This window comes from Clarias gariepinus, chromosome 8 (assembly GCF_024256425.1).
Source record: "Clarias gariepinus isolate MV-2021 ecotype Netherlands chromosome 8, CGAR_prim_01v2, whole genome shotgun sequence".
Classification (NCBI taxonomy): domain Eukaryota; kingdom Metazoa; phylum Chordata; class Actinopteri; order Siluriformes; family Clariidae; genus Clarias; species Clarias gariepinus.
Window position 1 is genome coordinate 6305117 of NC_071107.1, and position 27384 is coordinate 6332500.

Consider the following 27384-nt stretch of genomic DNA (forward strand, 5'->3'; position numbering starts at 1 on the left):
CTGTGAGTGAATTGTGTTTTCTAGGACTAATGAAATGGCCAGCGGTCAATGGCCTGATTAAGACTCATCAACACACACACACACACACAAACACACATACAGACACACACACACACACCAGTTGAATTATGCCACAAAACTTTTTGTATAATGGGTCAGCACAAATCAGAAATACACACAAACACAGAAATCATTACTGTTTTATGCTCAAATATTTTACAAAGTGTCCGTGCGGTTGTTTTCCAAAATGTCAATATCTCTAACCGACTGATGCATTCACTTACACATGCATTCTCTCTCTCTCTCTCTCTCTCTCTCTCTCTCTCTCTCTCTCTCTCTCTCTCTCAGTGGACTGTCTTGACCCGTCGTGTTCTGGGCGAGGTGTGTGTATCCGAGGTGTGTGTCACTGTAATTCCGGTTTTTCGGGGCCGAGCTGTGAGCAGCAGAAAATCCTTTGTCCTGAACAGTGCTCCGGTCACGGAAAGTACCAAAGCGACAGTGGAACCTGCACCTGTGATGAGAACTGGACCGGGCCGGACTGTTCCATTGGTACTGTACACACAAACACACACACACACATCATTTATTTTCAGTTTTATCCATTCTGTCTGTCTCTCTTCTCATCTTTCTCTCTGTTACTCACCTTTACATCACCTATACCCTGATGTAAAGTCATGATCAGATACCCTGATGTAAAGTCATGATCAGATACCCTGATGTAAAGTCATGATCAGATACCCTGATGTAAAGTCATGATCAGATACCCTGATGTAAAGTCATGATCAGATACCCTGATGTAAAGTCATGATCAGATACCCTGATGTAAAGTCATGATCAGATACCGTGATGTAAAGTCATGATCAGATACCGTGATGTAAAGTCATGATCAGATACCCTGATGTAAAGTCATGATCAGATACCCTGATGTAAAGTCATAACCAGATACCCTGATGTAAAGTCATGATCAGATACCCTGATGTAAAGTCATGATCAGATACCCTGATGTAAAGTCATGATCAGATACCGTGATGTAAAGTCATAATCAGATACCCTGATGTAAAGTCATGATCAGATACCCTGATGTAAAGTCATGATCAGATACCCTGATGTAAAGTCATGATCAGATACCCTGATGTAAAGTCATGATCAGATACCCTGATGTAAAGTCATGATCAGATACCCTGATGTAAAGTCATGATCAGATACCGTGATGTAAAGTCATGATCAGATACCCTGATGTAAAGTCATGATCAGATACCCTGATGTAAAGTCATGATCAGATACCGTGATGTAAAGTCATGATCAGATACCCTGATGTAAAGTCATGACCAGATACCCTGATGTAAAGTCATAATCAGATACCATTATGTAAATATTCTGTATAATATTAATATATAATATTAATTTTTTTCTACTGTTTCAGTTATAATAGACAAAGACACTTTATTCATTTCTCCCTTCTTTTTTTTTATTTTTTATTTTGGTGTGCTAATGTGTGGGCTGAGTTTATTCTGAGTTTATTTAAGTTTTTCTTCTTGCAGAAATATGATCTCTGAGGCCACACACACACACACACACACACACACGCACGCACCCAACAGTGTCATTTCAGCATGCATTTAAATCACAATCTTCTTGCTGTCTGTTGTCGCTGTTGCTCATATCCTTACAATGGAGATTTTTATTGACAAACAGGTACAAGATATGAGTACGCACTCACTCCCTATAAACTAAATTTGAGGTACACACACACACACACACATACACACGCACAGAATAAAAACAGTTTTATTGGCAGGATCTGGAACGCAGGTCCACACCGCAGTCTGATCCATCCAAGGATGGATTTGTTTACGTTCCCAGAGTTGTGGGAGGTCTGAACACACACACACACACACACACACACACACACACACACACACAGTGATATATCGACAACAGAAACCAAAGTTTTGAGTCCACAATCAGGAACTGTTTTTATTTCCCCAGTTATTAAAACAATAACGTCTGATTTTTCCTGTTATTGTTTCCCAGACAGCACTCCATCATTTGTCCAGGAAAGATGTGTTCTGATAGGCTGAGAGAAGCACAGGACTGTACAAAACAAGTCGATTCCAAGTTTTGAATAGTTTGGTACAGTTTGCTCTCACACTGGGGTTATAAGGATAGCGTTACCATCAATTCCCAGAAACTTACATAAGCTCCAGTTTCGAGCTGGCTTCTTCTCCGTCCACAGAAATGACTCACAGGTCTCCTTCCTCTATTACTTCTTCTTTTTGGTTATTTAACGGCACTTGGAATCCAATAGGTTGGTTACATTACCGCCAACTGTACAGTAGGTCTCATTCGGCCTCATTCTGTCTCTCTCTTCATATATTGAGGCGATTCTTCTTCAATATATCGGAGACACCAGATGAGGTTGGGTGTGTGGTCTGGAGTGTAGAGTGTTACCTTTATTGCGAAGTAATATAAAGAACACGGCATGAATGAATATCGTTAAAGGTTGTAACCATCCTGCCAATCATATAACAGTTGCCTGTTTAATTTTCTTGTTTACTTATCTATAAAGTATTATGCTGTTAGAGGAAAACAAACAACAGGGTGACGTGATGAATCAGAGTTACTCTTCACTTACCACCTTAGAGTTGTTTTTCTTTTTTTCTTTTTTATAACTATACATGCATGTTATTTGTTTATATTTACATTCAAAATACATGTTGTCATGATTTCAGTAAAGAAGGATTTCAGTGATGGTAAAGTGACAAAAAGGACCTCAAACATTTGGGGTGAAATTAATAAATAAGCAAAACTTAGCCTTTCTTTAAAGCCTTTTTTTTTTTTTTGCATTTTCAATGAACAAACAATTACAATTGTAAATTCATATTTAACCAACAATTAAATTTGTTAATTTATGTTTTACAAACAATTAAATTAGTTAATTTATTAATTAACAAACAATACCCTACAGTATTATAGGCGTCTTCCAAACGGTTGAGATATCACTTCATGGTAAAATCAGCAATATATTTACATTTACAATTAAAAAAATAATAATAATAATCTGAAAAACTCACATCAATATGCTAGCACTTTTGTGTCGCAGTGCAACAACACTAATGTTTTTGTGGATTAGATCCATTTCGAGTAGAAATTTAAAGGGTTAAAATGTCCACATTGAAATCCACTTTAACTCCATGAAGTGGTGATCTTGAACAGATCACATGACACGTTGTTCCTTTGCACATGTACGTTTGACAGTTTAGAAGCGTGATCGTATCACATGACACGTTCAGATCTGTTCTCTAATCTGTTCAGAGAAATGTCAGATATGGGTCACATTTAGGTCAATAAATCAGATATGGTCCACTTTGATCTGTAGTGTGAATGAGGAATGTGGAGTTGAAGTAAAAGTCAAATCAATTCCGATTGAACTCTTCAGACTGCCAGATGTGAATCTGATTTTGGAATCTGATATGACAGCGGATCCAATCAGAATTAAAAAGAACAAAATTTGTCCTTTTCACACAGTTACGGATAAAATCAGATGAGCATTAAGAGCAGAAACATCTGATTTGCGGCAGTTTTTCTCTGCAGTGTGAACGCAGCCTTTGTTCCCGTTCTCTCTCCCTCTCTCGGGTTATGGTAGTTGTTCCTGAGAAGAGTGAACTCCACTGTTCTGGAGATGTTGGAAAGTTCTAGCTCAACCTCTGAAACTGGAGACTCCTTCCTTTTGTTAATGATGAATCGAAGCGTCGTGGCGTCAAATGAACAACAATCGACTGAACGTTTCAGGCGTAATGATAGTGTGTGTTTTACTTTTCCATCATTACTGTGGGTTAAAACAGCTCTTGGGAATGCATTTAGAATTTCAGAGCCAACTTTACAGTCCTCCCACACACACACACGCGCACACACACACACACATACAGAGTGGGGTCAGGAGGGGTTGAGTGCTGTCAGTGTTATGGTGTGTTTGGCGAGGTTAGTCAGAACCCGTACACACAGCGGGATTCCACCGAGTGTGTTTTCCTTCCAAGCTGATAAGTTCGACATAATGGGTTTGAAGTATCTGACCTCTGCTTCTTGCTCACAGTGTGTGTGTGTGTGTGTGTGTGTGTGTGTGTGTGTGTGTGTGTGTGTGTGTGGGAGGATGGATTAGGGTATGAGAGCATGTTACAGAGACAAACCAGACATCATGAGAGAAGTAACTCTTTGTCATTGACCTAACATATCGCTTTTATCTTATCTTTAATATATATATATGTGTGTGTGTGTGTGTGTGTGTGTGTGTGTGTGATTACAGAAGTGTGTGCGGTGGACTGCGGAAATCACGGAGTGTGTATGGGCGGCAGCTGCCGCTGTGAGGAAGGCTGGACCGGGTCAGTGTGTGACGTGAAGGCATGTCACCCGCGCTGCACCGAACACGGAACCTGCAAAGACGGCAAGTGTGAGTGTCATCAGGGCTGGACTGGAGAGCACTGCACCGTGGGTAAGCGAAAGACACACACACACACACACACACACACACACACACACATACACACACATGATTAGACTCTATATCCTCAGGGATTTTGTAGTGTCTTGTCACTCCTCTCCTTCCTCTGTGTGTGTGTGTGTGTGTGTGTGTGTGTGTGTGTGTGTGTGTGTGTGTGTGTTGCCCCTCGTCCTGAGCTCGATGACCTTTTTGGATTGTCATATCTGACATTTCCTTCACCTTTTACAGCTCAGTGAGATCAGAAGCTACACACAACTCCTTCACCATCACCGCACACGTTCCCATCTCCAGATATCATAGACACACACACACACACACACACACACACACACACACACACACAGAGACGTTTATATTGATGTCAGATCTCTTCTACGATGATATGTACACTTTAGAGGTTATCTCTGAGTGGGATTATTCCGTGGTCCAGTAGGTCGTGTCTCGAGTCTCCTCCGACTGAATCTTTTTGTTTCCTTTGATGTTTGTAAATAATTTATATGATACAGTTTATCATTTAGAGGCTTTATGTGATGTGCAGACATGATGCTATAGTCAGATCACAGCAGTGGGTTAGTGTGTGTGTGTGTGTGTGTGTGTGTGTGTGTGTGTGTGTAATTCCTACATCCTGTAAATAAGCATAAACCTGTACACTACAGAGCTTCCATACAAACTGGGCAGATGTGTTTATAAAACAGTAATAAACAGTAATAAACTCACTCCTCACACTCATCACACTCATCACACTTATCACACTCATCACACTTATCACACACTTATTAGTGTCCTCACACTCATCACACTCTTTATAGTCATCACACACTTTTAGTGTCCTTACACTCATTACTCTCCACTTCTTCTGTCATTCCTTACTTTCCTCTCACTCTCACCCCTAACGCACTTATCACTCTCCTCTCACTCCCCACACACTCATCACTCTCCTCTCACTCCCCACACACTCATCACTCTTATATCACTCCTCACACACTCATCACTCTCCTCTCACTCCCCACACACTCATCACTCTCCTCCCACTCCCCACACACTCATCACTCTCCTCTCACTCCCCACACACTCATCACTCTCCTCCCACTCCCCACACACTCATCACTCTCCTCTCACTCCCCACACACTCATCACTCTCCTCCCACTCCCCACACACTCATCACTCTCCTCTTACTCCTCACACACTCATCACTCTCCTCTCACTCCCCACACACTCATCACTCTCCTCCCACTCCCCACACACTCATCACTCTCCTCTCACTCCCCACACACTCATCACTCTCCTCCCACTCCCCACACACTCATCACTCTCCTCTTACTCCTCACACACTCATCACTCTCCTCTCACTCCCCACACACTCATCACTCACCTCTCACTCCCCACACACTCATCACTCTCCTCTCACTCCCCACACACTCATCACTCTACTCTCACTCCCCACACACTCATCACTCTCCTCTCACTCCCCACACACTCATCACTCTCCTCTCACTCCCCACACAATCATCACTCTCCTCTCACTCCCCACACACTCATCACTCTCCTCTCACTCCCCACACACTCATCACTCTCCTCTCACTCCCCACACACTCATCACTCTCCTCTCACACCCCACACACTAATCACTCTCCTCTCACTCCCCACACACTCATCACTCCTCTCACTCCCCACACACTCATCACTCTCCTCTTACTCCTCACACACTCATCACTCTCCTCTCACTCCCCACACACTCATCACTCTCCTCTCACTCCCCACACACTCATCACTCTCCTCTCACTCCCCACACACTCATCACTCTCCTCTCACTCCCCACACACTCATCACTCTCCTCCCACTCCCCACACACTCATCACTCTCCTCTCACTCCCCACACACTCATCACTCTACTCTCACTCCCCACACACTCATCACTCTCCTCTCACTCCCCACACACTCTTTACTCTTCTATCCTTTCTCACACACTCCTTCCTCTCATTCTCCACACACTCCTCACTTTCCTCTCACTGCCCACACACTCCTCACTCTTCTATCACTCCTCACACACTCCTCTCTCTCTCCTCTCACTCCCCACACACTCCTCACTTTCCTCTCACTCTCCACACACACTTCACTTTCCTCTCACTCCCCACACACTCCTCACTCTTCTATCACTCCTTACACACTACTTCCTCTCATGCTTTTCACACTTCTCTATCTCCTCTCACTCCTAACCCACTTATCACCATCCTCCTTGTCTCACACTGATCACACTCCTCACACTAGTCACTTTTCTTACACTCATCACTCTCCTCTCACTCGCCTCTCACCCCTCACACACCCATCACTCTCTTCTCACACTCATCACACTCCTCATGCCTTCAGCTCTGTGTGTACAGCCGGTACAGCAGGCCTCAGCTCTTCCTGCTTCATGGTTTTCAAGGTTTCGATTTCGGGTCCCGTCTCCTGACTAACTGTCCTCACGTCTCGCCCACTACTCTGGATCGGCTCGCAGTCTGTTCATTCTTTTACTGAAGTCCCATCTCTGTCCCCTGAGCAGCAGCAAAGAAACAGACTGATATATTTTATTCCCTAATTAGAATATTAATATATAAGGAAAGATGAAAGAAAGAAACTAGTGAGGCGAAATGAAAAGGTCTGTCTAACAGTCTGATATAAGTTTGAATAAGAATCTATTTCTCGCTGTCCCTCGGCCTGTGTGAGTAAGATAAACTTCCTAGAGTGTATGTGTGTGTGTGTGTGTGTGTGTGTGTGTGTGTGTGTATGTCCAGGCTAATTGCTGCCAGGCCGCAGCTTTGCCTCTGGTTGCTATATATATTCCCATGTTGTTAGTGTGTCAGTACATGTCACTCAGCTAGCTGCAGCCTCATTAGCTAACGATCGTCATTTTACACACACACACGTGTATATATATATAAATATATATATATATATAGAGAGAGAGAGAGAGAGAAAGAGAGGAGGCTCAATGATGAGTGTAATTCGATGAGAAGTGTATTCGTCCCCGTGATTGAGCTGTTGCAGTAAAACAACAGCGAACGCGTCACAGAAACGCTTAAATATAAACCCGAACTAAATTAACCAACACATTCTAAACAATGAATAAATAAACTGTGTGTGTGTGTGTGTGTGTGTGTGTGTGTGTGTTTTGTCTCTGTGTCACTGCACACATACACACATTTGGCACTAATAAGGCTTATAGATCGCTAAAGTCACTTTGGGCGAAGGTTACACCAGCACTCTGTCTTACCTCACCTTTATACCTGTGTGTGTGTGTGTGTGTGTGTGTGTGTGTGTGTGTGTGTGTGTGTGACAGAGTGGAAGAATTATGATTACTAATACATCATCTTTGTCAAGCTGATGTAGGGAGATTCTGCATGTGTGTTTGTAAGTGTGTGTGTGTGTGTGTGTGTGTGTGTGTGTGTGTGTGTGTGTGCGTGCACATGTGTATGCGACCTTCTCTGTCCCCTCACTCCCACACACTCATTATCTCCTTTACAGTTTGTCTGATGTCACATCTCCTCCATACCCTTGCGTCATCACTCTTTTACACACACACACACACACACACACACACACACACACACACACAATCTAATATTCCAGATCTAAATATAATACTGCCTGTCAGTTCAAGGTCTTTTACAATAAGCATCACTGATCGCCCTTTCATTCTTGAAGTCGTCCTCTTAAAAAAAGAAATTTCTCTCTCTCTCACACACACACAAACACACACACTTTCTCTCTCACACACACTCTCACTCTCTCTCTCTCTCTCTCTCTCTCTCTTACACACACTCTCTCTCTCTCTCTCTCTCTCTCTCTCTCTTTGTGAATGTTTGACCTCAAAATCCAGTCTGATGTTTCTTTAGTTTTCGACTCCAGATTGAAAGTCACCGCACACACCATCATGCAGTGTGTGAATAATGAAGCTGTGTCACTGCACTGCTGTGTGTGTGTGTGTGTGTGTGTGTGTGTGTGTGTGTGTGTGTGTGTGTGAGACTGCCGGTGACTTTCAATCTGCTGTGTGGGCGTGCGTGTTAGACAGTGTGTGTGAGACACCTCCCAGTGCCCTGTCACTATTCATTACCTACACACAGCGCTCTTTATACATCAAACACACAAATACACACACACACACACACACACACACACACACACTTTTCATGCAGGGGCATCTGTTATTTTTCTCATTTGCAAAAAACCCTTGAAGTGACTTCACTGGTGTGCACAGACAGACAGACAGAGAGACAGACACGCTTACGTTTATGGCCATTCTTAAACACACACACACACACACACCAAACATACACCACACACACACACACTTACACACACCAAACATACACCACACATGACACCACACTCTTATCAAACACAAAACAAACTTTCAGCAAACACACACCAAACTTTCACCAAACACCAAACACACAACAAACACACACCAAACTCATACCAAACACACATCAAACACACAACAAACACACACCAAACTCTCACCAAACACACACCAAACTCTTACCAAACACACACCAAACTCTTACCAAACACGCACCAAACACACACCAAACATACCAAACTCTTACCAAACACACACCAAACTCTCACCAAACACACACCAAACTCTCACCAAACACACACCAAACACACACCAAACTCTCACCAAACACATACCAAACACACACCAAACACATACCAAACACATACCAAACACACACCAAACACACACCAAACACACACCAAACTCTCACCAAACATACCAAACACATACCAAACACACACCAAACACACACCAAACTTTTACCAAACACACACCAAACTTTCACCAAACACATACCAAACACACACCAAACACATACCAAACACATACCAAACACACACCAACCTCTCACCAACCTCTTACCAAACACACACCAAACTCTTACCAAACACACACCAAACTCTTACCAAACACGCACCAAACACACACCAAACATACCAAACTCTTACCAAACACACACCAAACTCTCACCAAACACACACCAAACTCTCACCAAACACACACCAAACACACACCAAACTCTCACCAAACACATACCAAACACACACCAAACACATACCAAACACACACCAAACACACACCAAACACACACCAAACACACACCAAACTCTCACCAAACATACCAAACACATACCAAACACACACCAAACACACACCAAACTTTTACCAAACACACACCAAACTTTCACCAAACACACATTAAACACACACCAAACACATACCAAACACACACCAACCTCTCACCAACCTCTTACCGAACACACACCAAACGCACACCCAACACACCAAACTCTTACCAAACACACACCAAACACACACCAAACTCTCACCAAACACACACCAAACACACACCAAACACACACCAAACTCTCACCAAACTGTCACCAAACACACACCAAACTTTCACCAAACACACATTAAACACACACACCAAACACACACCAAACTCTCACCAAACACACACCAAACACACACCAAACACACCAAACTTTCACCAAACTTTCACCAACCTCTTACCAAACACACACCAAACACACACCAAACACACACACCAAACTGTCACCAAACACACACCAAACACACACCAAACTCTCACCAACCTCTTACCGAACACACACCAAATGCACACCAAACACACCAAACTCTCACCAAACACACACCAAACACACACCAAACTTTTACTAAACACACACCAAACTTTCACCAACCTCTTACCAAACACACACCAAACGCACACCAAACACACACCAAAATTTCACCAAACACACACCAAACACACATCAAACACATACCAAACACACACCAAACTCTCACCAACCTCTTACCGAACACACACCAAACACAACAAACTCTCACCAAACACACACCAAACACACACCAAACACACACCAAACTTTCACGAAACACTCCAAACTTCACCAAACACACACCAAACACACACCAAACATACACCAAAGACACACTGAAATGCTACATTGCTCGGTCTGTCTAACTCTCTATGTTAATGATGTTGTTTATCCACTGTAAGTCCAGACACACAGACAGAAGAACAGACCAGTTGTTATTTTATTCTAACACACAGTACTGTGTCTGTTTTATCCCCGAACACAGAGCCGCTTAGCTTGTTGCGTCTCTCCGGTGGTGTGTTTGCTTAGCGATCATATGAGGCTCGTTCTCTAGTTAATACTCACATCACAGTACACACTTCACATTTCTGTCTAATTTTTCTTAACTAATATGAAATAAGCTAGATACCGTCTCTCTAATTAAAGTATTAAATAAACATTTAACCAACAGAGTGTTAGGCGTGAGGCCGCTGTGACCCGTGAACGATCAAGTGTGTTAACGCGCAATAATGGGCTCTGGAATAAAAAACGTTACGGATAGAAAATAAAGACAAATAAAATCAGCTGTAGTGGTTGCCATGGCAACGCACTTTTTTGTACACTTAAAGAGTATACACACTTCAGACTATGGTTTAAAATGGGACACACGTTCAGCTGTTGCTTAGTATTGCTGTCAAGTTTGCTCCATTTAAACCTCTGTGTGTGTGTGTGTGTGTGTGTGTGTGTGTGTGTGTGTGTGTGTGTGTGTGTGTGTGATGTATGAACACTATTAGTTTTGGTCCTATATAAATAATCCCTGCCTTAACCTCTTTACCAGCTTTTTTAAACCTTTGCTCTCTCTCTCTCTCTCTCTCTCTCCCTCTATCTATCTATCTATCTTTCTTTCTTTCTTTCTTTCTTTCTTTCTTTCTCTTTTCCTCTGAAGCTCACCCGGAGACGTATGTCCAAGGTACTGTGTCTTCTCTTTCTCTCTTCCGCTCTGTGCCTTTCCTGTCCCCGTTCTGCTCTTTGTGACATTTTGATTACACATTAATAACCTCTAGTTTCTCTCATCCTCTCTGGTCTTTGCTTGTCCCTTGTTCTCTCTTTCTCTCTCTTTCTCTTTCTCTCTCTCTCTTTCTTTTTCTCTTGCGCATTATTCATTGCAGCTTTTCTGTGATTTTTCATCCTCATCTCTCTTTTGGACTGTCAGAAATGTGAGACCGTGTCCTCTGTGTTCTCCTTCGCAAATGTCCCCAATTTGCTGAGCAGGGCGTTCCCTATCGCGCACACATGCACACACACATATATACACAAGCATACACACACACATACACACACACTCCAGGATCAAGCGGTATCTCAGGTATCTGTGTCATCCATGAGCTGATTTTATTTAGCGGCTAGTGAACTCTGCTACAGAAATAAATATTTATGAAGTCATACGTAAATGTTTGTCTCATATTATCAAAAAGTCTTAAAAAATAAAAAAATTTAAAATTTTTAAATATTATTATATTTTTTATATTCAATTATATAAATAATAATTGTTTATATATAAAATATATATAATATTCCCACTTTTCAGTCCACCTCTTATAAAAATATTCCCCCAAAACACAAACACATACAGTAGGTTCCACTTCCTAGTTCGTTTCTGTGCTATTGACTTTAGGGGTTGGTGTGCCAGCTCGACACCCGATTGTATTTATGCACTTCGCGAAACGGACCTTGCTCTCAGTTCCAAGGGCGGACCTGCTGTCCAACACCTTAACCACCGAGCACCCATGCCCCAGTCTGTAGTTTGGATAAAGCTGATAGAAATCTTTATATTGGCGAATTAATCAAATAAACAAAGAAAAATGATTAAAAATAGTAAGTATTTAGTTTGTTTGTTTTTTAAACACAAAGTAAAAAAAAATGGAAATATAACAGAAATTGTAAAAAATACAAAAATAAATAGTACTAATAAATGAATTATAATTATATATATTTATAAAACACATTGTTGACCCATGAATGACAAGTCTTTAAAAAAATCCAAAATTTTGTTTTATTTATTTATTTATTTGTTCATTTTATTTGTTGAACAAGTTTATTAAATATATATATATTTATTTGTTTAATTATGGCTGTTTATGTTGTTTTACATTTTCAGTTTACATTTTTTTCATTAAAATTGAATTCATTACATTTATTGATAAACTCAAGACGGATGAACGCTCGCCCATGAGAATCTCACCCCTGCATTCCATTTCCTTTTCTTCATGTTTATTTCTCATCCCTCCATCTCTCGTCTCTTTTCTCATCTCTCGCTCTCTCGTGGGTTTATCAGCCGTGTTGCAGGAATGCTGATGATTTGAACACCTAATAAAGTCGAACTCGTTGTTGTTGTTGATGAACCTTTAATCGGCTCTCCACCCCTGAGTACCCTGAGCTCTTCATCTGTCTCTCTCTCACTCCCGATCACTTTCACTCTCTCACTCTCTCTCTCTCTCTCTCTCTCTCTCTCTCTCCTCCTGTCTGTATGTCACTCTTTAATGTCCTGGACTCAAGTGCTCAGAATTTTTTTTTGTTTTTTTGTTGCTTTTCTTTCCCGGTTTTGTCCTTCCTTCTTCCCGGCCCATGATAGGAGAGAGGATAGGATTTAAAGGTAAAGCCCAAGTCCCAGGGACATTGCTCTATAAGCAATCCCTCTTTCTTTCTGTCTGTCTCTCTGTCTTTCTCTCTTTCTTCCTCTTTTTTATTTGTGCTTTTCTTTCTTGTTATTCTTGTTCTGTTCTTTGCTGTTTTCTTTATGATTTTTTTATTCCTTTTTTCTTGCTTCCTATTTTTTATTTTATTTTCCAGGTTTTTATTTCTTGTTTTTCTTTTTTTTTTCTTCATTTTTTTTCTTTTCCTATTTTTTTCTGTTTTAATTTTTATTTCAAATTTTTATTTAAAAATAACTTTATTTTAGTTATTTTTGAATTTTTTTTCATGTTTTTTTCTTGTTACTTGTTTACTTTACCTGTTTGCCGTTTCTTCTTCTGTCTGTTCTGTCTGACTTTCTTTTTTTCTTCATCTTTTCTGAGATTTTTCATTCTTTTTTCTTTAATTTGTTTTTTTTTCTTTGTCATTTTTTTGTTTCTCTCTTTTTTCTGTTTTCTATATTTCTATTTTCAGTATTCTGTGGCTTTTTTGTTCTGCCTAATGCTTCTCTGTCTTGATTTTGTCGAAGTCATTCCTTTTTCTTTCTTTCTTTCTTCTTATTGTCTGTAAAGCACGGCGTCTGCGTTTCCTCACTGTTGGTACTCCCTTACCTGGTCACCTCTCATCCTTGTTTGTCCTGACCAGTCAACACACACACACACACACACACACACACACACACACATACACACACACACACACATACGCACACACACACACAAGCATACCTACCTTTGATGCTCCTCATGTGCATCCTGTAGCCTGAACCTTGGTGTGTGTCGGTCCAGTTCTTGTTGCTGCTGTTGTTGCTACCCTTCTGCCACACCTTCACCTGACCCCTAATCCCCCCCACCCCACCCCCCAACCCCAGATGGCGCAGCAGAACGCACCCCAGGCAGAAAGTATGATGATGGAGGGGTTCGATCACTCCTACCTATACTTTATGCCTGGAGTTTGTTTATCTCTCTATCTCTGTCTGTGTGCTGTAGCTTCACATGGATGCAACTGACTATAGCTGTCTTCCAGGTACAGACAGACAGACAGGTAGAGAAACGGGGCAGGAGAGATAGGGAGACAGACAGTTAGATAGGGAGACCTATGGTCTGATAGGGAGGCAGACACAGAGACAGACAGAGAGGGTAACAGCATGAACGTGTGCAGACAGACAGGTTAGAACAGAGGGAGTTGAAAAGAGGGAGAGAGAAAGAGAGAGAAAGAGAGAAGTAGGATCAATTATATAGACTAAATGTTTCAATGGCAGACAGATAAACAGAAGGACAGATAAATGAACACACACAGATAGACAAACAGATGGGCAGAGACAAACATGCATATAGAACCAGGCACGCAGATAGACGGCCTAAAAGAGAACAAAAAAACAGATAGATAGACAGTCAGACATACTGCTGGAAATGCAGATGAAGAGAGAGACGTACATAAACATACAGACATACAAAGACACAAACCCAGGCGCTTACATACGTACAAACAGACAGAGATATGTATACAGCAGGAAAGAAAGACAAGGAGTATGTGGACAGGCAGACAGATATAAAGACAGACAGAGGGATATACATCCAGGAAGATATAGTACATAGAGACAGACATCTCATACAGACGGATAGATATACAGCCAGGCTGACAGATACACAGACGGATAGATATACAGCCAGGCTGACAGATACACAGACGGATCGATATACAGACAGGCTGACAGATACACAGACGGATGGATATACAGACAGGCTGACAGATACACAGACGGATGGATATACAGACAGGCTGACAGATACACAGACGGATGGATATACAGACAGGCTGACAGATACACAGACGGATAGATATACAGACAGGCTGACAGATACACAGACGGATAGATATACACACAGGCTGACACAGACGGATAGATATACACACAGGCTGACACAGACGGATGGATATACAGACAGACTGACACAGACGGATGGATATACAGACAGGCTGACAGATACACAGACGGATGGATATACAGACAGGCTGACAGATACACAGACGGATGGATATACAGACAGGCTGACAGATACACAGACGGATGGATATACAGACAGGCTGACAGATACACAGACGGATGGATATACAGACAGGCTGACAGATACACAGACGGATAGATATACAGCCAGGCTGACAGATACACAGACGGATAGATATACAGACAGGCTGACAGATACACAGACGAATAGATATACAGACAGACTGACACGGACGGATGGATATACAGCCAGGCTGACAGATACACCGACGGATAGATATACAGACAGGCTGACAGATACACAGACGGATGGATATACAGACAGGCTGACAGGTACACAGACGGATAGATATACAGACAGGCTGACAGATACACAGACGAATAGATATACAGACAGACTGACACAGACGGATGGATATACAGCCAGGCTGACAGATACATAGACGGATCGATATACAGGCAGGCTGACAGATACACAGACGGATGGATATACAGACAGGCTGACAGATACACAGACGGATGGATATACAGACAGGCTGACAGATACACAGACGGATAGATATACAGACAGGCTGACAGATGCACAGACGGATCGATATACAGCCAGGCTGACAGATACACAGACGGATAGATATACAGCCAGGATGACAGATACACAGACGGATAGATATACAGACAGACTGACAGATACACAGACGGATAGATATACAGACAGGCTGACAGATACACAGACGGATGGATATACAGACAGGCTGACAGATACACAGACGGATGGATATACAGACAGGCTGACAGATACACAGACGGATAGATATACAGACAGGCTGACAGATACACAGACGGATGGATATAAAGACAGGCTGACAGATACACAGACGGATGGATATACAGACAGGCTGACAGATACACAGACGGATGGATATACAGACAGGCTGACAGATACACAGACGGATGGATATACAGACAGGCTGACAGATACACAGACGGATAGATATACAGACAGGCTGACAGATACACAGACGGATAGATATACAGACAGGCTGACAGATACACAGACGGATAGATATACAGACAGGCTGACAGATACACAGACGGATAGATATACAGACAGGCTGACAGATACACAGACGGATAGATATACAGACAGGCTGACAGATACACAGACGGATAGATATACAGACAGGCTGACAGATACACAGACGGATAGATATACAGCCAGGCTGACAGATACACCGACGGATAGATATACAGACAGGCTGACAGATACACAGACGGATGGATATACAGACAGGCTGACAGGTACACAGACGGATAGATATACAGACAGGCTGACAGATACACAGACGAATAGATATACAGACAGACTGACACGGACGGATGGATATACAGCCAGGCTGACAGATACATAGACGGATCGATATACAGGCAGGCTGACAGATACACAGACGGATGGATATACAGACAGGCTGACAGATACACAGACGGATGGATATACAGCCAGGCTGACAGATACACCGACGGATAGATATACAGACAGGCTGACAGATACACAGACGGATGGATATACAGACAGGCTGACAGGTACACAGACGGATAGATATACAGACAGGCTGACAGATACACAGACGAATAGATATACAGACAGACTGACACGGACGGATGGATATACAGCCAGGCTGACAGATACATAGACGGATCGATATACAGGCAGGCTGACAGATACACAGACGGATGGATATACAGACAGGCTGACAGATACACAGACGGATGGATATACAGACAGGCTGACAGATACACAGACGGATAGATATACAGACAGGCTGACAGATGCACAGACGGATCGATATACAGCCAGGCTGACAGATACACAGACGGATAGATATACAGCCAGGATGACAGATACACAGACGGATAGATATACAGACAGACTGACAGATACACAGACGGATAGATATACAGACAGGCTGACAGATACACAGACGGATGGATATACAGACAGGCTGACAGATACACAGACGGATGGATATACAGACAGGCTGACAGATACACAGACGGATAGATATACAGACAGGCTGACAGATACACAGACGGATGGATATAAAGACAGGCTGACAGATACACAGACGGATGGATATACAGACAGGCTGACAGATACACAGACGGATGGATATACAGACAGGCTGACAGATACACAGACGGATGGATATACAGACAGGCTGACAGATACACAGACGGATAGATATACAGACAGGCTGACAGATACACAGACGGATAGATATACAGACAGGCTGACAGATACACAGACGGATAGATATACAGACAGGCTGACAGATACACAGACGGATAGATATACAGACAGGCTGACAGATACACAGACGGATAGATATACAGACAGGCTGACAGATACACAGACGGATAGATATACAGACAGGCTGACAGATACACAGACGGATAGATATACAGCCAGGCTGACAGATACACAGACGGATAGATATACAGACAGGCTGACAGATACACAGACGGATAGATATTTACACTGACAGGGTGGCAGATAAGAATTGTATAGGAGGGAGACAGACAGATGTAATGACAGACAGGAAGATACACAGACGGATAAACTATAGATATATTCCTGTTTGCTCTCTTTCTGTTATTTGTTATTGTTATTTTTCTAAATGTATTTAACATTACTAAAATATTGGACACAGGCCCAGCATTCTCTAAATTGTAGAATTGTGATTTTTTTTTTTGGGATTTTAAAACTGAAATAATGAATTTTAATTAATAACCAAAGTCTCAGAGGTTTTGCTGAGAGTGTGAGGAAAGGGGTGATAATGAGGATGATGATAAAGGTGATAAAGATGCGTTTTATTAACATTCATGTGAATTTACAGCTGTTCTGTATCTCACGCGGCCTGTGAGACGTCCAGTGTCACTCTCTGTTCACCTTTGACCTGTCTCATATTGCAACAGTGTGAATGTATACCTTTTCAGAGTTCTGCTTAACCATGTTACATGCGTGCACACACACACACACACACACACACACAGCATATTCACACATGCAAGCACGAGCACAAAAACATCAGAATACACATATATATATATGTGTGTCAAAGTTTGTTGACCCTCTCACAAAAGCCCTCTTCTGCCTGTCTATGTATAACTTTGTGTGTGTGTCTGTGTGTCTGTGTGTGTGTGCGTGTGTGTGTGTGTAAAATACGTGTGTGTTTTTGCAGAGGGATGCCCGGGACTGTGTAACAGTAATGGCCGCTGTACTCTGGATCAGAACGGGTGGCATTGTGTGTGCCAGCCTGGTTGGAGGGGGATTGGTTGTGACGTCGCCATGGAAACTCTCTGCGCAGATGGCAAGGACAATGAAGGAGGTGTGTATACTGTATGTGTGTGGTAATAGTGTGTCAAAAGTTTATGCAAAGAAAAAAAGGTTATTGCCTTTCATTTTACTACTAACAGTACCAATCAGCTTAAAACACCAACATTTTACCATCAGGCTGCATCAGTTACCCTCAAACACCAACATTGCCATCGAATACCAGCATGTTTATCATCAAAGACCAAAGTTTTCAAATAAAGACTTAAATACATTCTCAGAGTTTCACTTCCAAACACGACATTCACCAACAAACCATCGAAATATGACTAACACCAATAACTACCATCAGACATTAATATAGTCTATCAAACACCACCATTTCTCTTCAAAGCCTTAAGTTTCACCACCAAACACGACATCCACCATCAAATTTTATCACATTTATTTTAACTCCAATATTCATCAGTAAAACATAAACATATGACCATCAAATACTAATAACTACCATCAAACACCAACATTTCCTAACCAACACCACCATACACTTTATCCTTCTCAAACACCATCATACACTCCAACATTCTTAAAGGGGTCATACAGGACTACATGCACTATTTTAAGCTGTTTGGACTGAACTGTGTGTTAGGAGAGTGCGTACACAACCACTCTACGATGATAAAGAGCCGCCCAGTGGTTTTCTTTTCATTTATTACAGTAACATCCCCCTTCTAAAATCAGGCCAATCGCAAATGCCTGTCGATGTGACGCCACACCACAAGAGGCCGCTCCTACACTAGTTGATTGACACTGGTGTTTTAGCAAAGACCCGCCCCGAGTGAGAAGAAGCTGTCGGCCATTGTTTTTCGCCGCTGGAGCAAAATGGCGCCTAAGCGAGTGTTGTGTACAGTTGTTGGGTGTAATAGCGAACACAGCAGTCGTCATTCACTACCTAGGGTTAGTGACCTAGGGTACCTACCTAGGGTTAGGTATCTGAGCCACTGAGGACGCAGTGGCTGAATTTAGTTTTTGAAGCTAACGTCCCTGCTGATTTACCTAAATGCGGTTATGTTTGCGATAATCATTTTTCACCAGACTGCTTTATAAACGCGGGTCAATATAAAGCAGGCTTTACTAGGAAGCTGCTCCTGAAAATCGGATCTGTACTAACGCTTCGTGTTCCTGCTTCATCTTCACCAGGCTCGGTGAGTGTAATTTATTTAACTATGACTCTTTGCAGATCGCCTTTTCTAATAATCACGATAAATGCGGAGTGTAAGTTAACTTATACTCACATAGAACATGGTTATGGCTTCTTCTCTGTGTACATCCGTCTCCATATAATCCCTAATCGCCCGTTTATAATAAACAATGCATTAAGGTGATTGTCTAGTTGCAAACTGTGTACGTAGTCGGAAATCTATATTATGCTTACCTTTGTTACGTTAGATGGTTTATAACGATGTCTGTCGAAGATTAAGAAGTCATGTAAACACATCAGTAAACACATCGCGTCCGTATCTCTCTCAGTAAGTTTCCCCGGTTTTTGTTGTTGTTGCTCGCGGCAGCGTAACAGCCCGTTAATTCATGTCCATGCAGTGATGAGAAAGACAAACGAGTCGATGCATGTCCAGTCTTTTAATTTCTGCGTTGTCAGGCGATATTACAAACTTCCGCATAGGTTCCATACTTAAATCAAACCAAAAACGACTGAAGAAAACAGGCTCGGGCTCCATAATGCAGCGTTTTCCAGTTTGGACTGCATTACCCACAAAGCACTGCGTTGTGTGCAATGCTTTGTGGGTAATGCAGTCCAAAGCATTGCCCGCACTGGACTACACTTCCGTGGCTATACTCCACGTGTGTTGTGAAGACACGCCCCACAGAACTGGGGGGGGGGGGGGCGGGTTCAGCAGAGGTCATGAGCATTTAAATTAGCATGTACTGAAACAGGTTGCTGAGAACAGAGCTAGTTTTAACCAGGTAAAAGTAGTATTTTTTTTACACAATAATTTTGAATTTTTAATTAACAAACTTTTCATTAGGTGCCTAAAGATCATATTAACATTTAATGAAAAATATGATGTGTAGGACCTTTAAACACCATCATACTGTACACTCCAACGTTCTCAAACACTATCATACACTCCAACGTTCTCAAACACCATCATACACTCCAACGTTTTTAAACACCATCATACACTCCAACGTTCTTAAACACCATCATACACTCCAACGTTCTTAAACACCATCATACACTCCAACGTTCTTAAACACCATCATACACTCCAACGTTCTTAAACACCATCATAAACTCCAACGTTCTCAAACACCATCATAAACTCCAACGTTCTTAAACACCATCATACACTCCAACGTTCTTAAACACCATCATACGCTCCAACGTTTTTAAACACCATCATACACTCTAACGTTCGTAAACACCATCATACACCCCAACGTTCTCAAACACCATCATACACTCCAACGTTCTCAAACACCATCATACACTCCAACGTTTTTAAACACCATCATACACTCCAACGTTCTTAAACACCATCATACACTCCAACGTTCTCAAACACCATCAAAAACTCCAACGTTCTTAAACACCATCATACACTCCAACGTTCTCAAACACCATCATACACTCCAACGTTCTTAAACACCATCATATACTCCAACGTTCTTAAACACCATCATACACTCCAACGTTCTTAAACACCATAATACACTCCAACGTTCTCAAACACCATCATAAACTCCAACGTTCTTAAACACCATCATACACTCCAACGTTTTTAAACACTATCATACACTCCAACGTTCTTAAACACCATCATATACTCCAACGTTCTTAAACACCATCATACACTCCAACGTTCTTAAACACCATCATACACTCCAACGTTCTCAAACACCATCATACACCCCAACGTTCTCAAACACCATCATACACTCCAACGTTCTCAAACACCATCATACACTCCAACGTTTTTAAACACCATCATACACTCCAACGTTCTCAAACACCATCATACACTCCAACGTTCTTAAACACCATCATACACTCCAACGTTCTTAAACACCATCATACACCCCAACGTTCTTAAACACCATCATACACTCCAACGTTCTCAAACACCATCATAAACTCCAACGTTCTTAAACACCATCATACACTCCAACGTTTTTAAACACCATCATAAACTCCAACGTTCTCAAACACCATCATACACCCCATCATACACCCCAATGTTCTTAATCACCAATATACACTTCAACGTTCTCAAACACCATCATACACTATAACGTTCTTAAACACCATCATACACTCCAACGTTCTCAAACACCATCATAAACTCCAACGTTCTTAAACACCATCATACACTCCAACGTTTTTAAACACTATCATACACTCCAACGTTCTTAAACACCATCATATACTCCAACGTTCTTAAACACCATCATACACTCCAACGTTCTTAAACACCATCATACACTCCAACGTTCTCAAACACCATCATACACCCCAACGTTCTCAAACACCATCATACACTCCAACGTTCTCAAACACTATCATACACTCCAACGTTCTCAAACACTATCATACACTCCAACGTTCTCAAACACCATCATACACTCCAACGTTCTTAAACACCATCATACACTCCAACGTTCTTAAACACCATCATACACTCCAACGTTCTTAAACACCATCATACACTCCAACGTTCTTAAACACCATCATACACTCCAACGTTTTTAAACACCATCATACCCTCTAACGTTCTCAAACACCATCATACACTCCAACGTTCTCAAACACCATCATACACTCCAACGTTGTTAAACACCACATACACTCCAACGTTCTCAAACACCATCATAAACTCCAACGTTCTTAAACACCATCATACACTCCAACGTTCTTAAACACCATCATACACCCCATCATACACTCCAACGTTCTTAAACACCATCATACACTCCAACGTTCTCAAACACCATCATAAACTCCAACGTTCTTAAACACCATCATACACTCCAACGTTTTTAAACACCATCAAACACTCCAACGTTCTTAAACACCATCATAAACTCCAACGTTCTCAAACACCATCATAAACTCCAACGTTCCTAAACACCATCATACACCCCATCATACACCCCAACGTTCTTAAACACCAATATACACTTCAACGTTCTCAAACACCATCATACACTCCAACATTCTCAAACACCATCATACACTATAACGTTCTTAAACACCATCATACTCATTATACACTCCAGCGTTCCAAACACCATCATACACTCCAACAGTGTGTATGATGGTGTATAAAGAGTATACTCCAACTTTTTCCATCCTTCATTACACTCTTTATTACAGTGCTCTGTCTTTCTGATTTTCTTGCTCTCTTTTTTTCTGTCCCTTCATCCTTCATTACACAATATTCTTTACACTATTAATTCTTGCTAACTCTTTCTTGTACTCTCTTTTGCTCTCGCTCTCTCAGCCTTAATACACTTCTTGTGCTCTTTTTCTCTTTCTAGTCTTCTATTCATTGCAGTATAGAATCTCTCACTTTGTCTTTTTTCCCTTTTTCTCTCCTCTTATTCCCCACATCCGTTGTTCCGCTGTCATTCTTCCTCTCATCCCCACTCTCTCTTTTGTCTCTCGCTTCTAATTTTTACTTTTTTTTCTCTTTCTCTCTGTTCCTCTTCCTTCCTTCCTTTCTTCCTTCCGTTCTGAACATCTTTTTCATTTTTTTCTCTTTTTCTTTCTCTATAGTACTTTTTCTTCTTCTATCTTGCTCTTTTATCCCCTTTTCCTCTCTCTCCTTTCTAATCAACAGTCTTTATATATTTAGTTTCTTTGACGCTTTCTCTCTCTCACCCTCCTTCATTACATTAACTTTTTCCTCTTTATCTTTCTGTACCTGACCGTATTCCATCCATCTGTTTTTACTCTCCTGGTTCTCTTTTGATTAAGTATTTTTATTCTTTCTATCTCTCCATCTGTCTAAATGACTTCCTTTCAGAGTCTGTCTGTCTGTTCATCCATTTGTTACTGTTACCTTCTTATTCTCTCTGTCTTTTCCCCTGTTTTCGTCCTCGACTCACATTTATCCTTTCTTTCTGTCTCGCGTCCCTTCCTTTTTCTTTCTCTCTCTTTTCACTTTCTCTTTTAGTCTGTCTTTGTTTGTATTCTCTGTAGTGTATCTCTGTTTCTTTTTTCCTCTCCTTCTTTCTTCGCTGCATAAAACAACTTCCCATGGACTTTTCTTTCTTTGTCCCTTTGACTTCTCTTTTTCTCTCTCTATCCTTCAATACACTCGTTCTGGGAGAGACGCCATGCCTCGCAGTCCAACAGACATTCAGGAAAGTCGCTGCCATGAGAGATGTAAAAAAATTAAAAAATAAAGTGTGTGTGTGTGTGTGCCCATATTCCTGTGTTTAGAGAACAAAAAACAAGTGTGTGTTGCTCGGGGCTGAGGTTGGCTTGCACCCCTGGATCAGGATTAAACTCTGATCTGGGCTCGTGTCTTATTCTCACTCTCCAGGGCCTGTAGGCTCCCTATTAAGCAGCCTTCCTTCCTGTTTTAGCGCCAGAGTGACAGTTTATACTCTGCATCTTGGACTCGGACCTGAGGGGGGGGGGGTGGGGTGAGAGGGGGAGGAGCATCGTTTCGCAATGTGATTGGATGTTAGCCTGTTGCTAATCCTTAATTAGAGCTCGGATGTCTTTGGATGCTCCGTCTCATGTCTCCGCTTTCAGCGAGTGCAAAAAAAATCCCCATCCATCCAGGAATGTCATAATAAACACCGCGCATCTCTAAGAAGTGTGCGCACATCTGCCGGGGCCGCTCGCTCCATATCACATAAACACACTCACAGAAGAGCTTACTGTTGATTTTGGACGAGGTAAAGATGTAAAAGCGCGGCCAGGACACACACACACACAGGGGGTTTGATGATTCGGGACGGAGCCGATGACTGACGAAGCAAAACAAACAGTTAGACACTCGGTCTGTGGGATCGGGACACGACCCGGGAGATAGAAAAGAATTAGTTTCCTACAGATCAGGGCTAACGTCTATGTGTGTGTGTGTGTGTGTGTGAGAGAGAGAGAGCGTGTGTGTGTTTTATTTTACAATTCCCCAGCGGCGAGGCTCCATATGTGCGCAGGGCTTTTTATAAACTAAGTGTGACGGATGGCGGAGGTTTACGCTCCTACCTGCAGGGCGGCACATCTCAGGGCCACAAAAAGCATTAAGCAGCTGTTTGCTCCGTGTCTGTGTGTGTGTGTGTGTGTGTGTTATATGAAAGAAAGAGAAGGAGGGAGAGAAACAAAGAAAAAGGCACAACAGAAAGAATAAGTCAGACTGCGCTGGTTAAGTCTGTCCCACTTAATGCCGTCTCCCCCCGGGTCACGTCTCAAATAAAATGAGACTCACTACGTGCTATGGCACTACAGTACTCTTGTACCCGAAGGCTTTCTGTTCTCGCTCCTCTGTGCTTACACACTGGGGTCCCGAGATCCCGGAGATACAGGCCAGGGAGAGAATGTTTTTGTTTCTTTCATTTTCTTTTTACAGCTGAAAAAAAAAAAAAAAAGAAAAAGAAAACTTGGCTCAAGTTTTTAAATAACAAAAAATGTACCAGCATTCTTTTCTTTATAATAAATATAATTACATAAAATATAATACATAAATAATATATATATTTTTTACATTCTTCAAGCATTTTTTTTAAATGGCATCAATAAATAATACAAAGATTTTCCGAAAAATAAACAGAAATGGAGCAAAATATGAGCAGAATTTTAATGTTAAAAACTCTCTCTCTCTTTCTCTCTCTCTCACACACACACACACACACGCACACACACTAAGTGATATATTTAGATGTCACACGTGAATAAGCCTCTACAATGCATTGTACATAGCTTTTATACTTTTCTGTTCTGTGTGTGTGTGTGTGTGTGTGTGTGTGTGTGCATGAGTATAGATGGCCTAGCGGACTGCATGGACCCGGATTGTTGTCTCCAGACCACATGTGTGTCTCAGTCGTTCTGCCGCGGCTCCCCCGACCCCGCCGACATCATCAGCCACGGCCAATCAGCTTCTCCGCAGCAGGCGGCGCAGTCCTTCTACCAGCGAATCAGCTTCCTGCTCGGGCCAGAGGGCACGCATGTCATCACAGGGGACAACCCTTTCAACAAGAGGTGTGTGTATGTGTGTGTGGGTGTTTGGACATCCCCAGTCCACGTACTTTTTAACACACTAGCCTTGAAAATGGTCAAATCTCCAGCATTATCGCTTTGTTACCGTAGCAACAGAGAGGTGGACACCTCGTTAAGAAAAGGCCACGCCCGTTAAACTTGTTATGTAGGGGCCAAGCACAGCTGGGAATATAGTATTTAAAATATAAAATAAATACTTTTCTATTGTGGAGCAAGTTAAAGTAAGTAATAGTTGATTTACGCCAATGATGTGTTACTTAATGGATTTCTCTGGCTCTGTAAAAAAATATATAGTAAGTCTTGTGAGATTGGTTTTGTCACTTGAGAAATGAAAAAAGCAGCAATGAGAAACAAACAGAGAACAAAACCAGACAAATACAGTAACAGTGTCTTTCAAAGCAACTTTCAAAAAATGTTATAAAACATTAAACCCTTAGATTTTTAACTTGAGGACTTTTGAATTTCACTTTAAACCAACTTAATTTTGGAACATAAGAAGTTTAACACAATAAACCATTCAAATTTAAAAAATTTAAAACATTATAACTTTAAAGTTTAGAACTTGAAAACATTAGAACGTTAATTCAAGTTTAGAACCGAAAAATATTATACATTATAAAAGCTTAGAACCTAAAAAAAATGACATTTTAAGTTTAGAACCTGAAAATATTAAATCTTTAAACATAGGGAACCTGAAAATATTAAATCTTTAAACATAGGGAACCTGAAAATATTAGAACTTTAAACATAGGGAACCTGAAAATATTAGAACTTTAATAAAAGTTTAGAACCTGAAAATATTAAAGTTTTAACATTTTAGAACCTAAAAAGATTAGAACTTTAAAGGTTAAAACTTGAAAGCATTAGAACTTAGAAAAAGTTTATAGCCTGAAAACATTGGAGGGTTTAGAAATTTTGATGATTAGAATTCACATTTGAAATGTTAGAACATTAGAATTACAACTTTACATCGTTAGACCATTTAAAGACAAGAACATTAAATCTTTGGAATTTTGGAACATTTTACAAGTTTCATTTGTAGTGTACTTGAGAACCATTAGGAAATAAAAGATTTCAAAACTTTAACTCCACAAAATGTTTAGAACACTGGATTTCAAAATTTAAAAACGTTAGAACATCCGAAGATGTAAAACATTTAAACCCTTTGAACTTTATAAACACTAAAGTTTTTGAACTTGACGATGTTAGAACTTTGGAACTGCTTGAACGTTGGGATTTCAGAGAATGAGAACACTGACATTTCTGTGTTTATCGCACGTGTACACACAGCTGCACACACCGGACGCTGATAAATCTCACACATAAAAAAATGATAAATTGCTCTACTCGTGCACACACACCGTCATTTACATAAAGAAACCACCCCAAATCACCATATAGGGCAAATGGCTTTTCCCTTTAAAGGGGTGATTTGGGGTCGTTACTGCTGCTTCTGTGCGATTTAATCACGTTGTTCAAACAGAAGTGTGTGTGTGTGTGTGTGTGCACGTGAGAGAGTTGATAAATGACACACTCCTGATGTTAGATTAAACTCTATATCCTGGATACAGATTCTGTCACAGTGTGTGACTGTTATTATTAAACAGTAAATATTTATCTGACGCACACACCCCACACACACACACGCCCACACACACACAAAATGCATCTGTTTTTTTTATTATTATTTACATTTTCACCGCAAACACCTCCAGTGTGTGTGTGTGTGTGTGTGTGT

At 41.3% G+C, this 27384-nt stretch overlaps 1 protein-coding gene across 12 annotated transcripts in view; it reads left to right on the forward strand.

Annotated features, from left to right (window-relative positions):
* Nucleotides 1-27384, forward strand: part of tenm3 (teneurin transmembrane protein 3) — a 277382-nt gene that overhangs the window by 181076 nt on the left and 68922 nt on the right. For 7 of the 12 annotated variants that reach the window (XM_053501433.1, XM_053501434.1, XM_053501439.1 and 4 more), the window contains 6 exons: nt 349-549; nt 4304-4489; nt 11314-11337; nt 13000-13020; nt 18306-18452; nt 25412-25628. In XM_053501433.1, coding sequence (XP_053357408.1) covers nt 349-549; nt 4304-4489; nt 11314-11337; nt 13000-13020; nt 18306-18452; nt 25412-25628 — 796 coding nt within the window. The remainder of the gene's footprint in view (nt 1-348; nt 550-4303; nt 4490-11313; nt 11338-12999; nt 13021-18305; nt 18453-25411; nt 25629-27384) is intronic. The other 5 variants (XM_053501437.1, XM_053501438.1, XM_053501442.1 and 2 more) reach the window with 2 other exon arrangements.